The sequence below is a fragment of the Nelumbo nucifera genome, chromosome 4 (assembly GCF_055504915.1).
Source record: "Nelumbo nucifera cultivar China Antique chromosome 4, China Antique-T2T, whole genome shotgun sequence".
NCBI lineage: Eukaryota > Viridiplantae > Streptophyta > Magnoliopsida > Proteales > Nelumbonaceae > Nelumbo > Nelumbo nucifera.
Genome location: NC_142652.1, coordinates 14,754,026 through 14,771,113, shown reverse-complemented (window position 1 = coordinate 14,771,113; position 17,088 = coordinate 14,754,026). Strand labels below are relative to the sequence as shown.

The 17,088-nt window shown below is 36.2% G+C and overlaps 1 protein-coding gene and 1 pseudogene across 1 annotated transcript; one reads left to right on the top strand and one right to left on the bottom strand.

Annotated features, from left to right (window-relative positions):
• The first annotated feature begins 8,774 nt into the window (after window positions 1-8,774).
• LOC104608039 (protein NUCLEAR FUSION DEFECTIVE 4-like) lies at window positions 8,775-12,296 on the top strand. The gene is made up of 2 exons (XM_010273886.3): window positions 8,775-9,558; window positions 10,790-12,296. The coding sequence occupies exons 1-2, from the start codon at window positions 9,079-9,081 to the stop codon at window positions 11,957-11,959; spliced, it is 1,650 nt and encodes a 549-aa protein (XP_010272188.1). The 5' UTR covers window positions 8,775-9,078; the 3' UTR covers window positions 11,960-12,296.
• Window positions 12,297-14,157: 1,861 nt separating this feature from the next.
• LOC104608072 (putative sugar phosphate/phosphate translocator At2g25520 pseudogene) lies at window positions 14,158-16,799 on the bottom strand (annotated as a pseudogene).
• Between the last annotated feature and the right edge of the window lie 289 nt (window positions 16,800-17,088).

Below are 17,088 nucleotides of genomic sequence, written 5' to 3'. Positions count from 1 at the left end.
ATATATACTAAAATTAATATTTATTGTATTTCAGTAATTTATTTTGTTTTGTTATTTAATATAAAACTTTCAATAATTATTGGAGATTAAACTACTATTAGTGAAATTTTTAAATTTAATTTATTATATTTTTGTTATAACTTATTGATTAATATTTATTAGAGATTAAACTATTATTTGAGATTATACTATTTATTGACTAAGTTAATATGTTTTTGCTATAAATTTTCAATAATTATGTGTTTTTGCTATAAATTTTCAATAATTATTGGAGATTAAACTATTGTTATTTATTAGAGATGAGACTATTAATTTAGCTGAAATTATGAGTGTTCATGAGTTCGTTCTGTTTGGTCGTAAGCTATTTGGCCAACCAAATTGACCTAGTTAGGTTGGGGAGTTGGTCAGTTGAAACCGACTTACCTTTTGTGAAAACTGACCCACTCAAGTTTTGTCAGTTTGGGTCAATTTTTTTGTTTCAAAAGATTTAAACTTATAAATTATAGTGCAATTATTTAAAAATAAATTTAAAAATTAGATTTATGATATAAAACATTTTAGAGTAATAAGAAATATGGGAATTTTTCTATTTTTCATATTAAAAATTATATTTGAAATATAAAATATTAATATATATCCATGATTAGGTCGTTCGGTTTTGGTTGGTTTACAAATGGCCAAAGTGAAATTGATCCAACTTGGTCGAATTGGAAATTTTTGAACCAAAGCCGACCTAAAATACTAGAAAACTAACCAACTCGGGTCGAGTTGATCGGGTTGGTCGGTTTCATTAGTTTGATGAATAAACCTAACTGTAATTAATTATTGTTATGTTTGTATTATAAAAAAATATCAAAATTAGTATATAAAATTTGAATAATTATTAATTATTTAAAATTTTGAAAATATAAAACAATTGTATACTCTCATGTGATTCTATTAGGGTTAGTTACTAAAACACATCTTATAGTTTTATATATTTACTTAAACCTACCTTATAGTTTTCATTTTATTAAAACATCCCATATATTTTACAACTTATTTACTTAATCAACTATTCATTAAGGAGTGTTTGTTTTTCCATCAGGCCCATGATTTTTTTATTCCAAAAATACCCTTAATAATTTTTTTTTCTATTTTTTGTACAAAAAGTAAAATTAACCAAATATAGCCAATAGAGTGGTTGTTTGTGTCTTATAAAAGGAAAAAATGGTATTTTTAATTTTATTTTCTTTTAATTAAATTTATTTAAATGAACATTAAGGTCAACACTGTCATTTCCACTGTCATCCAATGGAAGATTGATTAAATCCGTTGCAAATTATTAAGTGGTGTTTTAGTAAAATTTTAACTATAGGGTAGATTTTAATAAATCAATGAAACTATAAGGGGTAAATTAATAATTGACCCTTTCTATTATTTATCTTTCACTTAATAAATTTCGTGTGTCGCACATGTCCTCGCTAGTATATATTAAAACAAGGAAGTCTAGAAATTTTCTAATTTTGTTGATTTTTTAATTTTTTAAATCCATGTCATTTTTTAAAATACCAATTACAAACTCTACTTTCAAAAAAAAAAAGTCTTCCTAAAATCTCCCTCCCCCTCTCCCTCTCCCTCTCCCTCTCTCTCTCTCTCTCTCTCTCCCTACACACACACACGTTACAATAACCTAAATAATCTAATATCCTAAAATTTATCGTAAACAACCTCCCCTACTATCCCTAACTTTCTCCTAAGTTACCTCTAATTTAGTAGAGAGTTTCTCTCCTAAATTATCTCTAATTATTATTTATCTTCTCCCCCACTTTTTATCTACATCTATCTAAAGAAAGTTTGAGTTAAAAAATAAGAATTACTTAAATATTATAACAAAATTATATAATAACTTTAAAATATTTATTAAAAAATAATTATAATCGATTTAATATTATTCATATTATTAATAATTATATATTTTTACAAAATTCATCACGAAATAATGTACAAACAAAATAAATTATGATTTTCTGGATTATTCAATCTAAATGTTATTCAAATGATAAAAATCTAATATTAAAAATAAAATATTATTCAAATATCTTAAATAAAAAAATATTAAAATTATTATTTTAAATCAATTAACAATATATTTTAAATAGTTACTAAATAACTTTCAATTATAATAAATAGATTAAGATTTTAAATATTTAGTTAAATAACTAAATATTTTAAATAACGAAATATTTAACATAACTATATTTTAAATAGTTAAAATAAGAAAATTATTTACTAATAGTACTATAATTTTATGGATTATTAAATTCAATAAGTAATTAATATTTTAAAATTTAAACAAATATATTATTTCAATAAATAAATAATTTCATTTATGCCAATTAATAATTCTAAGAAAAAACTTTCAAAAAATTATTGTTTATTAATAATAAATTTTAAAACTTAATCTTTATTTATTATATATTTATCTATACTAAAATTAATATTTATTGTATTTTAGTAATTATGTATGAATATATATTTGTTTTATTATTTAATAGAAAATTTTCAATAATTATTGGAGTTTAAACTACTGTTATTTGGCTTTTTAAATTTAATTTATTGTGTATTTCCACTGTAAATTTTTAGTAATTATTGAAGATTAAAGTATTGCTTACGGGTTGGTTTGGTTCAGTTGTAGGTTGTTTGGTCAACCAAATTGACTTGGTCAGGTTAGGGGGTTGGCCACTCAAGTTATACTGATTTGGGTCAATTTTTTGTTTTGTTGGTTAGTTCAAAATATTAAAATTAAAAAATTAAGTTTAAATTTAAAAAATTACAATGACATTACTAAAAATAAATTTAAAATTAAATTTATGATATAAACTATTTTAGCCAAATAAATATTTAAATTTTTCCACTTTGCTGTATTAAAAAAATATATATTTAAAATGTAAAATATTAATATGTATATATGGTTGAATCGTTTGATTTTAATTATTTTACAAATGGCCAAAGCAAAACTGATCCAACCCAGTCGGGTTGGGAAATTGTTGAACCAAAGCTGACTGGAAATACTATAAATCAAGTTGGTCAATTTCATTAGTTTGATTTGGAATGGCAACGAGGTGGGGGCAAGGACGAGGAGTCTTTCCCCGTCCCTATCCCTACGAAAATCCCCATCCATGTTCTTGTCCCCATCCCCGTGGGGATTCCACTCCCTGTGATTCTATAATATCAACCATTATATTTTTATTTTTTATTTTATTTAAAAAACTAAAAATAAAATAATTAAATTTTACCCTCCTATTGTAAAAGATTCAACCATATTTTTTAAAATACTAACATATAGACGTATCATACATATATACATATATAAATATATGCGTGTATATACATATATTAGCAGGGATCCCATGGGGCAAGGATCGGGGTCCACATGGGGTAGGGAGTGCTCTCCTCGTCCCCCCCAATGGGGATGAAAGTTTACCCATCTCCGTTCTAATGGGGGGGAATCATCCCCATCCCTGCCCCATCCAGGGGATCTGAGAAATTGGGAAAATTGCCATCCCTAAGTTTGATAAACAACCCTATCTAAAATTAATTATTGTTATTTTTGTATTATAAAAATTTATTAAAAGTAGTATATGAAATATAAATGATTATTAATTATTATATGAAACAATTGTATACTCTTACATGTTTCTATTATTTATCTTTAACTTAACAAATCACATGCATCACACGGGTCCCTGCTAGTTAGTATTAAATTAGCAAATTGGGATTTGCTATAAATCAATCCATTGAAATTATTGGTCTGATCTTGTTGAGATAGGGTTTTCTGAATATAGTAATTGTTAAGCAATATGTGAAACCAATAATAGCTCTCTACTTCAGTCATAAATATATGGAACCGGGCTCCATGTATATTGTCAATAGTATGAGTCGTTATCATTGGTTCTACAACCTATTAAGTACTAATACACCTAAAATGTTCAGCTAATCATGATTCCACCCCATTGTACCAGATTAATAATCCACATCTGCCCAGTCAGGAACATCTCCCATTTACAACTTCGAAAGATATTTCCAATGCACGTTGACCGTTGAGATGTACATGTGGAGCGCGCTCTCTGGGCTTTGCATGGATGGTTGCACACCACCATTAAGCCACATATCTAGGAAAACCAACTTTTTTTTTTTTCAATTTTATCTTAAATCGGTTTTAACAAAATCGAACCGAAATTGTAATGTTTTACTAGAAAAAAATTACTGATTTTGGGCCCAACCTCTAACTGTACGGTTATACCTACAATTATCACTAGGGGTACACAATTTTACGTCGGTCAATAATGTCAAAAGTGTGTCAAATAGGTAATATTTAAACTTTTCCTCTCATAAAACCTTATATCTTATGCTCGTCGTTAGAACTTAGAAGTAGACGTGTGTTATACGCAAACGGATCGAGTGACTGAACCGAATTGTCGGGTTTTAAATTGAAACAGTGAAACTGATCGATTGCTTTTTAATATATTATTTATATCATATATATTTAAAATATTATTTATAATTTAAAATTTGTATTTATTTTTTAAAAATACTATTATTTAAAAAAACTTCAGCTATTTGGATTTCCACGGGAGACCCATCCCCATCGGTGATCGGGGATAGAAGACAAATTTTATCCCTGATAGGGATATGGGACAATGATGGAGGTTAATTTCAGAATCAGGGGCGAGAACGGGATATGATCCCTACCCTGTTGCCATTTCTACCAAGTGTAAACGGGACTAGAGGTGTAAAGTGGGCTGTGCCGAGCCAGCACGACACGGCCCGCAGACCATGTCACCCTCCCCAATGAAAAGTTTGGGGGTTGGCCCGGCATAACCCATGGCCCAAGCTCGTGCAGGCCCGTGTTGCATCGTGGGCCATGCTTTGGCCTAATCCGGGCCAAAGCTATTTTTGCTTATTTATTTAAAAATTAAAAAAAAAAACTTAAAATTTTAATTTTATATAAATTTTGATATATACAATAATTAAATAAATTAATATAATAAAATTAAAAACAATTGTTTATTTTATTAATATATTATTATATATTTATAAATATATAAATAGTATAGATGAATCGTACTAACATACGGGCCACGCTCAACACGGCCCGCTTAATCGTGCCATGCTAGCTGCCCCGCAGACCTAAAAGCTTAGGCCAATACGGCATGAACTATCATAATGAGCCTGACACAACCCGCGTGCCATCGTTGAAACAGATCCGACGGTCGGACACGATTTACACCTCCAGACGGGAGTCAATCAAAATCTCCACTACAACCGATAAGAATATTAACGGATAGGCACGTGTGTCAAATTTTTTAGAGTTGAAGGCATGAGGTATTGAAATAAAATATTCAGGATACTTGTACATCACTACGCACAAAATACAGAGTATCTATCTATATTCTATAATTTACCAAAAGAAAACAAGAAGAAAGGTCCCAACACTCACATGCGGATCTAACACATCCGCGCGAGATGCAGTTAACCTGGACTCCTTTTCATTTTTTTGGCTAAAAGCAACATTCCAATCCTCTCAAAGTCTCAATGATGGCGACAGACATCTAATCAAACAGTCATCCACTTACCTAACACCAATGCTGCCAACATTTTGTTTCGAATTTTGTGATATTTTGCGTAAGCGTCAACGGATTTCCACCTTGCAAACGGATTTCCGTGAAAGCATCAACGCATTGGAGAAGACAAGGAAAAAACACAAGAGATTAACTGTAAAGAAGAGAAGAACGGAGCAACTAACAGAGTAACAAACTTCGAAGCAAATAGATAGCTGCCGTTGTATGGTTTTGAAGTTGAGAAAAGGGAATCTCTACCCCAGTTCCTAGCAAGCCAGAACTTGTGAAAACAGAACGAGGAAAATAGAAGACGAAGAAAAGCTCAAAACCCCAATTTGAAAGTGGGGTTTGAATTTAACTCGGATCTGCTACTAAGGCTACAAACATAATCGAAGCCGACAGTTTGGTTGCAGACAGAGAGAGAGTGGCCAGTGAAGGAATGTTGGATGAGATTAGGATTTTAATTTTAAGTTTTTCAAAAGTAAAATTCTATTTTAATATTCTAAATTTGGGTAGTGTCAAGTCAGTATCCAAACTTTTAAACGTATCACTACATTATATAAACTTTTAAAAATGTTAAATTGATCAAAATCATTAACGGACGCTTAAATATTATATAAAATGACAAAAATATCCATCACATATCATCTAGTTTTCTTATAATTCCTTCCCGTCCTACACCTATTTAAAATACTTTGAGGCTTCTTTACAGTTTGTAATGTCGTGAAAACTAGAAGGGTTTTGGTAAACTTGTTGACAGAAAACATACGGGAAAAATTCTGATGAAAAATTCGGTAGATCGATTTTCCACCGGAGTATTCTTTCAATAATTCGTCTCTCCCACCGCTCATCCCTTCCCATAATTCCACATTTTCCCTCTTTGTTGTGTGCGTCTCTCTCTCTCTCTCTGCATTTGTTGCATGGAAGAAGACGATCATCACAATTCATCTTCTTCCCTAAAACACGACCTCTAAGCATCGCTCTCTCTCATGTTGTTTCCCGAGTGGCCGCCACGACCCGCGAAACCTTGGAACTAGAAGAGAAGCCCAGACTCATCAGAGCCTCCTCATCCTGGCTCCCCAAAATCAAAGAGATGTGCTGGAATCTCATCTCTCGTTCCGATGAAGGTCAAAGACACTCGAGGGAAAGTTGCCAGCGTCTCTGCCCATGTCGACCACTGAAACAGTGGCGCCACCCATGGAACTTCTCGACAAAGTTTGTGTTGGGAAAGTTACACTTATGAAGACATCATGGTTGGTGATGTTTATTCCCGAAAGGCCACTTTGTGATACTTGATGACCGGAGGGGAGCAATTTTATGGTAATCCAAACTTCAAAAGTGTGTTGCATTGTCCATCACAGAGGTTGAATACATTGCAGCCATAGAAACTTGTAAGGAAATCCTATGGTTAAATAAGTTATTATAAGAATTGGGCATGAAACAAGAAAGATATGCTCTCTATTGTGACGATCAAAGTGCTATCAATTTCTCTAAAAATCCAACTTTTCACTCAAGATTCAAATACATTGATGCAAAATACCACTGAATTTGGAATGTGTTAGATATGAAGTTGTTAAACATTAAAAAAATTCATACTGATAAGAATATGCAAACATTTTAACAAAGTCCTTGCCTAGAGACAAATTTGAATTATGCAAAGAAATTGTGGGCTTGGTGAAGCCCCCATATGAGCTAGAGGGGGAAAATTGTTGGGTGTGGGTCCAACCCATATGAGGGGCCCACCCACTTTTATTTGCTCCCAAAAAGGAGCCGTATAGTGGAAGCCACCTCTTCTTTCAGTTTTTTTTTTTGTGACATACGTTCGTAACTATTGACTGAAAACAAGAGAGAAAAGAAAACACAGAACCGAGGTTTTTTTTTTTTTGGGTTTTTTAAGTTTGTGAAGAAGAGAAGTGAGTTGATATTTATGCTCCATTCAAGGCCAAGCTCGGAGGTGTTTCAAGCCCGTTATTGATGATATTAAGTGCTGAAGTTTATAATTCCACTCCAGATTTGGTGATTATTTCTTTATTTACTTCTCAATTTAGATTTACACCAATTTGGTGAGATTTAAACCTCTGTTTGTGTTATATCTACCTTGCATTTGGTGATTTTAATGTTGTTCTTGTGAGCCAAGGATTATTTCTTTGATGTTTGTAAGTCTTTAGTTGCAACTATAGAAGACTATTGTACTCATTAATTTCTGAATTAGTAGAAGACTTTTATGAATCATAGGTCCTGTGGTTTTTCCCAGATTTTGGGGTTTTTCCACGTAAAAATTCTGGTGTATTATTGTGTGGTGATTATTATATATTTTTCTGTTACTTGGCTGAATTATTTACTTGTTATTATTATTGTTGGCAAACCCATTTTAACACACAAATTTGAGAGAAAGATTCTTATTATCCTATAATTGGTTTTACATTCATTTCTGCTACTATAATATAACTTTCCCAACAATTTGCCAGCGCCTCCACCCATGTCAACCACTAAAAGAGTGGTGCCGCCCGTGGTCGTAACGAGACTACTTTCTTTATTATTTGATTTTTCATGTTTCTTTTGTTGCTCTTCATCGATGTCTGGTTGATCTTTTTATTGGAAGGATTTTGTCTGTACAGAGCTCCGTTGTAAAACTCTGCCCACAAGGTCACCATTGTTCTTTTTCATGTTTCTTTATTTTTTACTGCAAGTTATTAATATACGCCAAGGCGCAGAAGCAAAGCATGCGCAGTCTGGCACCAAACTGTAGCGACTAACGTGGACTCTGAATCTGGATGTTGTTAACTTGTTACTATAGAGAATCGTTTTGAGGAAGATATATCATATATATAGCAGTAACCAGTTCAGTAGGATAGTTTTAATATTTTAAAAATTTTAAGTTATATATGAATGATTAGATAATTGACGGTCGATTAATGATAGGGATTAACTTGATATTTTTTAAAAATTTAGGTACTATAATAACATGTTTCAAAGTTTGAATGCTTACTTACTCCAAAAATCCAAGGTATTAAAGTAATTTTTTTCCTTTTCTTTTTTAAAAATTATATTTAACGTCATCGTCTCCCCGTAACCTACACAGATTTATCATTTTATCTTCAGAAAAAAAAAACCCAAGGATTTTTAAAAGGGGTTATAACTGATAAAAGTATAAAACTCTCTGGCGACGAGTGTGTACAAAAAAAAATACCCTTTCTATTTATTTCGTCAGTGCGAAATAATGGATTAATGGAGAAAACGGCATCGTAAAAAAAAAAAAAGACTAACCAATTATGTGGGTTTTCATCAAATGATCGAAGTTTTCATGGGATTTTGATTGGCTGAATGCTTTCCGGCATCATCCTGCATAAATTAAGGGAGAAGATTGAAAGTCATGGAGACCAGCAAATGGATCAAACAGTCAGCATATGGATTCAAAGTTCCCGACTAGAATGAAGAGGACAATATTCAAGCTTTAGAGAGAAGATTGAATGTCATGGAGACTAGTAAGTGGATTGCAACAGTTGCCAGCATATGGATTCAGTGCACCAGCGGGGCATCTTACACCTTCGGTATTTACTCCCCTGTGCTCAAATCCAGTCAGGGTTACGACCAATCCACCCTCGATTCCATTGCCGTCTTCAAAGACATCGGCGCCAACGTTGGCCTTCTCTCTGGCCTCTTATATGATGCTGTCGCCGTCCGTCCTCGTTCTTCTGCTTCTTCTCCTTCTTCTTGGATCAATTCATTTGGAGGTCCATGGATTGTGCACGTTGCCGGTGCGATTCAGTGCTTTACGGGCTACTTCTCCATGTGGCTTTCAGTGACCGGAATCCTTCATCGGCCACCGGTTCCACTCATGTGCTTGTTCATGTTCCTTGCAGCTCATTCTCAGACCTTTTTCAACACTGCTAACGTCGTCACCGCCGTCCAGAACTTCCCTAATTATAGCGGCACCATTGTTGGTATCATGAAGGTCTGTTGCTTCTGTCCACCTTTTTCTCGTTTTAAACATTTCTTGTTTATGGGTTTGATTTCAGCGTGTATGATGAGTTGACTCGATGCGTCACTGCTTAGTTCTGGCTTTTCACTATATTTCAAGTTGATAAAGACTTAGAAAATTTTCTTAGATCCATAAATATATGGAGGTACAGAATTTCCCACAAGATTCCTACAGAATTTGATACTCTGTTTCGAAAAGCTTTGAGCTTTTTATTCATTTTCTTTTTATTTACTTTCTACCCAATAAATTAGGAGCATTACATGCCGTGTTATGTTTGTCTCCTTGAACAAATGAAATACGGTTAGAATCAATCAAGTTGTACAGACTGAAGAGAGCTCCCATGCCCAAACAGGGGCAGGTATGATGTTCATGAGAGAATCTCCGTCCCATTAGTCACCTGTCAACCACTTCTACATATTGCCTAACAGATGGGATTTCTGTGAATTCCTGAAACAAAGTAATCGATCCCTTCATCATGCTCTTACCATGAACTTTTATGCAATGATTCATGGCAATCTATCTGTATTTTGCACGTTCTGTGTCGTGCCTGACATAGCTTGATCCAGAAACCAATATGAATGTTGGCCAGTACTAGTGTACTACAAGGCAGTGCTTTAAAATGTGGCATATGGCTTAATTGACCACCCATCCTTCCCAGTATTTTGAAGCTGGGACATTTGTAAGGGTAACAAGGAAAGACTCAGTACCTATACGACACGGTAATCCCTTTGCTGATACTCTCTCTCTCTCTCTTCATTTTAAGGCTTGCAACAGTGGAGGTCTTTGTTTCATGTAAATCTTTATTTTGTTTTTTTATCCTTGCATGATGCATCTCTCTCTTGATTCTTCCATCTTGAAAAATAGTCTTCCACTTTTGATCTTATATGGATTTTCAACCAATAAAGTTTCAACATTATGGATAGGAAAAGATATTGTAAGAAATGAATCTGATCAATTATTTCTGAAAATATACAGGGTATATGATCAATAAGGATAATATGCAGTGAATATATTATAATTGTGATATTATTTTTGAAGTGGAAAGCTATGTTGGTTGGAAAGGCTGCTTTGTATTTTTGTGGAAAGAAGTTGCATTGAGCCATTGACATGAAGCAATTGTTATATGTATCTATCATCCTTCTACCTTGAGCTTTACTATTTTTCCCTTGGTCTGAAATGTGCTATTTACCATTCTTCTGTGTAGGGCTTTCTTGGTCTGAGTGGAGCTATACTAATTCAAGTATATGAGGCAATGTACAAAGGCAAGGAGAGCTCTTTTATTCTCATGCTTGCACTGTTACCAACCATCACTCCCCTCATACTTGTGTGTTTTGTAGCAATCCATTATACAAATGGAGCAGATGACAAGAAGAACTTGAATGGTTTTTCACTTGTTGCTCTGAATATAGCTGCTTATCTCATGGTCATGATAATCTTGGAAAATATCACAACTTTTGAATTGTGGGCCCGTGTGCTAGCATTTGTAGCACTCCTCTTGTTGCTTGCCTCCCCTTTTATTATTGCAATTCGAGCTCAGTTGAGGGACATGCCGAGGTCATCACAGACAATGGGCCTTGAGGGGTCTAGGCCAATGGATGAAACAGGTCTGCTAGAAGAAGAGAAGTATCATGAGATGCCTAGTGATACCGATCAAGAGTCCTATATTCATGACAAGAGAATAATGCCAGGGGGAGAAGGCTTGAACCTTTTGCAAGCCATGTGTACAATTAACTTCTGGATAATATTCCTTGCAATGGCATGTGGTATGGGCTCAGGACTGGCCACTGTGAATAACATCAGCCAAATAGGAGGATCTTTAGGTTACACAACTGTTGAGAGAAGTACCTTGGTTTCTCTGTGGAGCATCTGGAACTTCCTTGGTCGTTTTGGAGCAGGGTACATATCTGACTATTTCCTGCACTTGAGAGGTTTGGCAAGGCCACTTTTCATGGCCATCACTCTTGCAGCCATGAGTATTGGTCATGCTATTATTGCATCTGGGCTGCCTGGAGCGCTGTATGCAGGATCAATCTTGGTGGGTGTATGTTATGGTTCACAATGGTCATTAATGCCCACCATCGCTTCTGAACTATTTGGTGTACTGCACATGGGTACAATATTCAACACCATCTCCATTGCAAGCCCAATTGGATCTTATATTCTCTCTGTGAGGGTTGTTGGGTACATCTATGACAAAGAAGCATCCGGCAGTGGAAACACATGCAGTGGAGCTCATTGCTTCATGTTATCTTTTCTAATCATGGCATCTGTTAGTCTATTGGGTTTTCTTGTTGCCCTGGGATTGTTCTTCCGGACAAGAAGGTTTTACAAGGAGGTAATATACAGAACAGTGCAAAATTCTTCAAGTCAGTGAAGTTTTTTCAGAGTAAAGGAAATAGTTTGCAAAACGACTATCTCTTGCTGTTTACTTGTCAATGATAAATATTGGGCATTTTTCATCATTTATTTTCTTAATTTCTTCTTGGCAAGGTTTTCTTCCTTCTTCCTCTTTCCTTGTTTCGACATGATTTTCTTTCATTGTTTCTTGTTTGGTAGGTTCTTTTATTACCTTAACATGCTTTAATGGAAAAACTTGATTCATTTAATGTCACTAGAATGTCCAGTCTGTCATGTTTGAGAACATTGTCAACATCATCTTGGAGGTTTTATCCCCATATATATATATATTGTTGGGATGTATAGTATTCAAATAATTTCTTGTTAAGCTTTCAAGGTTTATTTAGCTTTACATGCCCCATATTCCTGGTATTGTCACTGGCCTTGCTGTATTTTTCTTGCTAGTGTTGCCCTTGGTATCTGTTGCATAACTGTCTTAATGTTCTCATCTTTGTTATACCATTCCATGGATGTTTTGTATATTGATTTCCCAATATAGTAGCCTTGTCACTTGTTTTCATTTCAGTGGGAAAAAGAAACTCTTAAATTTTGAACATAGACCAAAGCTGAGAGAAGTAGTAATCAGGAAGGAGACTAAGGGTTCTCAGTCCATCTATTTTTGGAGAAAACTTTGGCTGTTGAGAGCCAACAGCCTGTGTCTTTGGGAATGTTCGACACATCAACCCATTTAGTCCCTTGCTTGTCTTTTTGGCTGACAGAATATTCAGTGCAATTACTCTTTTTGACTTGCTCCTACGGAACCAAAGTCGGAATTGTTGAAAAAATCAGTTATCGAAAGATTGTTCAAAAGGTTCAAGATCAGTAATCCCTTTTTCAAAAATGAATGATTTTATTTTATCATTTTATAGAAAATGCTGAATAGGAGCAATGCATGTACAGAGAAGAATGCTAGTAATGATTAACAAACAAGTTTATCATTGCATTTTGTGGTCTGCATAAACTAGTTGTTTATTAAGCATTCATTGATAATTCTTATCTTATCGGCTTATCAAAGAAGAAAAAGGAAAACTAAACAAATACAGCAGTTGTTTTTTATCCATTTTTGGGATGAATTTGCATATTTGGTGAGAGAGTTGATCAAAGAATATGGATTATTTTTTCCTCTTTTTCTTTTGATTTTTAGTCATTTCACTCTTATTTAAGATCATTGATGGGACTCTGATCAAATCTAAAATCAGAAAATTTGACCAGATTCATATTCAATCTTAGAATCCCTATGCTTAATTGGATTTCAAATCAAATCCAGTAAAAGTGTTTTGTTAATTAGAATCAAACTCAAATGTGGGCTAAACCCGTCTGAATCCATCCACTTACAACCTAGATCGGATTTCATCCTGACAACACATGCAGCCATTTATTGGGAACATCTCCATACTTGTATGCTTTCATTCATGGAAGATATCCCAATGCATGGCTAAAATGTTGTGAAGTTGGTGTGAGAACCAATTTTGTGAGGGTGAAAATCTGGATTGCTTACAACCCTACCCTGAATTGCCCATCTACAAGAATGGTCTTCCTTATGGTACCACCTAGATTTGGTTGTGGCTGTTGGAGAATAAAGACCTATTCAGGGACCTCACCTTAAGAACCACAGGCAAATATTTGGAAATTGGATTTCCTCCTCACTGCTCTTGCATCCATGCATTTGGAACATCTCTCCATGAATAAAAACATACAAGTACAGAGATGTTCCTGATATGCGGCTGTGAGGTGAGTATGGGGACCGATTTTGTGAGGAGGAAATCCAAATTCAAATGTTTGGTGCAGAACTGCATCTAGCACCAACATTGCAAGCTTAGGGTCTGTTTGGTTCGCAGTCAGAATCGGAATTAGAATCAGCAGGAATGGGATTTTATTCCCAAGGGAGAGGCAGGGAATGGCCATTTCCTCAAATGGAGGAATGCCATTCCAGCAGGAATTGGAATGGGATTCCAATTCCACGAATGGGGCCTTAGATTCTGAACCAACCTCAATTCTAAGGAGACCAATAACGTTAACAATATCTTTCATGAAGGTAGCCTGAGCAGTTAAGTATGTTTCTGGCCATTATTTTACAAACATTAGGAGCCAAAATATGGTCAAAACACATTCACTACTCAAGCGAACCAGACAGAACAGAGAGGCTCGTTTACATATACATTCATAACCAAAATAGGAAGAAATTGAAGAAGATTAGCCTAAGAACTGCTGAAGCTATAAGGTGGTATGAACCTGACCATTAACAACAGGAATCAAGAAACAAACCATTAGATAATACATTCAACATTGACCACCATCCTTGGATTTATTTGCGGCATGAATTTCTGTCTGTTTCAATCTAGTTACAGCCTCTTCATTAGTTGCCTGAGTACTATTTTTTTCCTCCGCCGACTTCAAAGCCAGATATTTACTGTGGTTATAGTAGCAAACACCCAGAAATGCAATCCCGTACCCAACCAAATTTACTACAGTAACTGTATCTCTGATAAACGACCAGGAGAAGGCAATGAGAAGCCAATCCTTGACGACTCCAGCCACGTTCATCGTGAGCGCCGAGGTCTTCCCGACTAGAAGAAAGACTGCCAGGTTCAGCCCAAAGGCACAGAGGGAGTTGGACGACAAGATTGGGAAATTAAAATGGAACGACGAAGTCTCTCTGACAATGGGGAATTCGACATAAAACCAGGGAATGGAGAGAAAAGCAAGGCAACATGGTGCAACATAGTAAAGAGACGTAATGGGATTCAAACTGATTCCTTTGGACGTAAGAAGGATTTGAATCAGAACAGCTGAAATGAACTTCTGGTGGCCTCAAATGCAACTGCAGACAGCTGAAAGAACACACCCCAGACACTGAAATGAACTTCTCCATAAGCGGCAATGGCGACACCAACTGATATGGTGATCATATTAGCCATGACATCAGATTTGAACACTTCTTTCTTGAGGCCGACGCCTATGGCATACACGGCAACGGGTATCAAGGCTTTAAGCATTTGAATGAAGGAGACGGAGAGGTAAATGTAAGCAGAGTTGGAGAACCAGAGGCTGAGGGAGTAGAGAGCACCAATGGGGACGACGGAGGAGACATAGAGGTCTCGAGACATTGAGACAGAGTCGACGACTCAAAAGACTCTGACGAGGAGGAAAGATAGGATTGAGCAGAAAGACATGTGAACCATGGTGAGGGAGATTGGGAATGGCCAGTTGAAAAGATTTCGGTCAATGATGTATTTGTTGAAGACGATAACAGTGAAGCATAAGAAGATCCACAAAAGGAAACAAGAGTGCACACAAATTAGACAAAAGGCAACTTATATTGCATTAATCAGTGGTAAGCACAAGCACACAGTACAGTGTCGAGGGGATCTCGTGCTTAACCTTTACACGCTTATGAGCTCACTCGACTACCTACCTCCCCTCAAAGAGTACGTTAAGCTTTTGGGGGAGTGACAAAAGGATACATCAAAATACTGTACATGCATACTACTATTTACATAATTGCCATTGGCATACCCCCCTTGCAAAAAGAGTACAAGGACCCAACCCAAGACACTTAGATGGCGTGCTGATGGCGCTGATGGTGGCTGAACCGTCACAGTCTCCCCCACTCAATTCAATCTTCGTCCTCGAAGATTCTTCCTCAGGTACTCGTCCAGCTTCACTGCGAACGGAAGGAGGTCTTGTGCAATCTCCCAGGTGTCTTCTTTTGCAGGTCCCTTCCACTTCACCAGGTACTCCCATTCTGATGTTTGGGAGGATTGGGACAACCTATGGTTGAGGATGGAGTCAAGGGATCGGTTCTTGGGTGGTTGGTAGGATGGGTGTGGGCGTTGAATTTGGTTTCGGGAGGTGTCTTGGTTGTCGGCATGGTAGGGTTTAAGTTGGCTTACATGAAAGACAGGGTGTACTTTTAGCCATGGAGGTAGTTTGAGTCTGCAGGCTGAAGCTCCTACTTTGGCTAGGATTTCACAGGGTTCCTCATATTTTCTCACAAGCCCGGGGTGAACTCTTCGAAAGAACCTAAGGCAATGGGTATGGAGTTTTACTAAGGCCAGGTCACCTACTTGGAAGTTCTCAGGTCGTCTACCCAAATCGGCCTATTTCTTCATTCTTCTAGAGGCTTTCTCTAGGGAGGCTCGAGTGATGTCAAGGCATTCTTTCCATTCCCTGGTGAAAGTGAAGGCTCGAGGGTTTTTTCCTTGATGGTCGTTGACGATGCTGTGCGGACATCTTGGTAGTTGGCCGATGATGACTTCAAAAGGACTTTGATTGGTGGAGGAGCTCTTCTGTGTGTTGACGGAGAACTGTGCGATATCCAGCAATCGAACCCAATTCTTCTGTGTAGCTGATACAAAACGGCGGAGGTACTCTTCAAGGAGGGAGTTCATTCTCTCTGTCTGCCCATCTGACTCTGGATGGCTGCTGCTGGAGAAGTTCAAGTTCAAGCCAAGAAGCTTGAATAGCTATGTCCAGAAAGCACTAGTGAATCGGGGATCCCGATCACTAACAATGTTCTGTGGGACTCCCCAATATTTCACCACGTGCTTGAAGAAAATGTATGTCGTGTCTTCAGCTGAAAGGTGCTTTGGTGCTGGGGTGAAATTGGCATACTTGGAAAATCTATCAACAACAACAACGATGGATGTATAGTCTCCCACTTTAGGAAGACCGCTGATGAAGTCCATGGAAACACTCTCCCAAGGTTGTGAGGGAGTTGGAAGAGGTTGTAGGAGTCCAAGAGGCTTGGCACGTTCAGGCTTGTCTTGCTGGCAAATCAGGCATGCCCTTGTGTATTCTCGAACATCTTGCTCCATATGAGGCCAATAGTAGGCATGTTGTAGAAGTGCCAAGGTACGCTACCACCCAGGATGTCCTGCCCATAAGCTGTCATGACATTCATGTAGGAGAGTCTTCCTCAAGTCTTCAGCTCTCGGTACAAATATCTGCCTTCCCTTTGTCAAAAGAATGCCTTCTTCAACCCAAAACCACCTAGTCTTCCCTTCACGAGCCGCTGTTAATAGGCTCTGAGCAATGGGGTCCTTCTGGAGTCCTTCCTTGATGAGCTTGATGAGGTCCAGTCTGATCTGGCTTTGAGAGGGACCT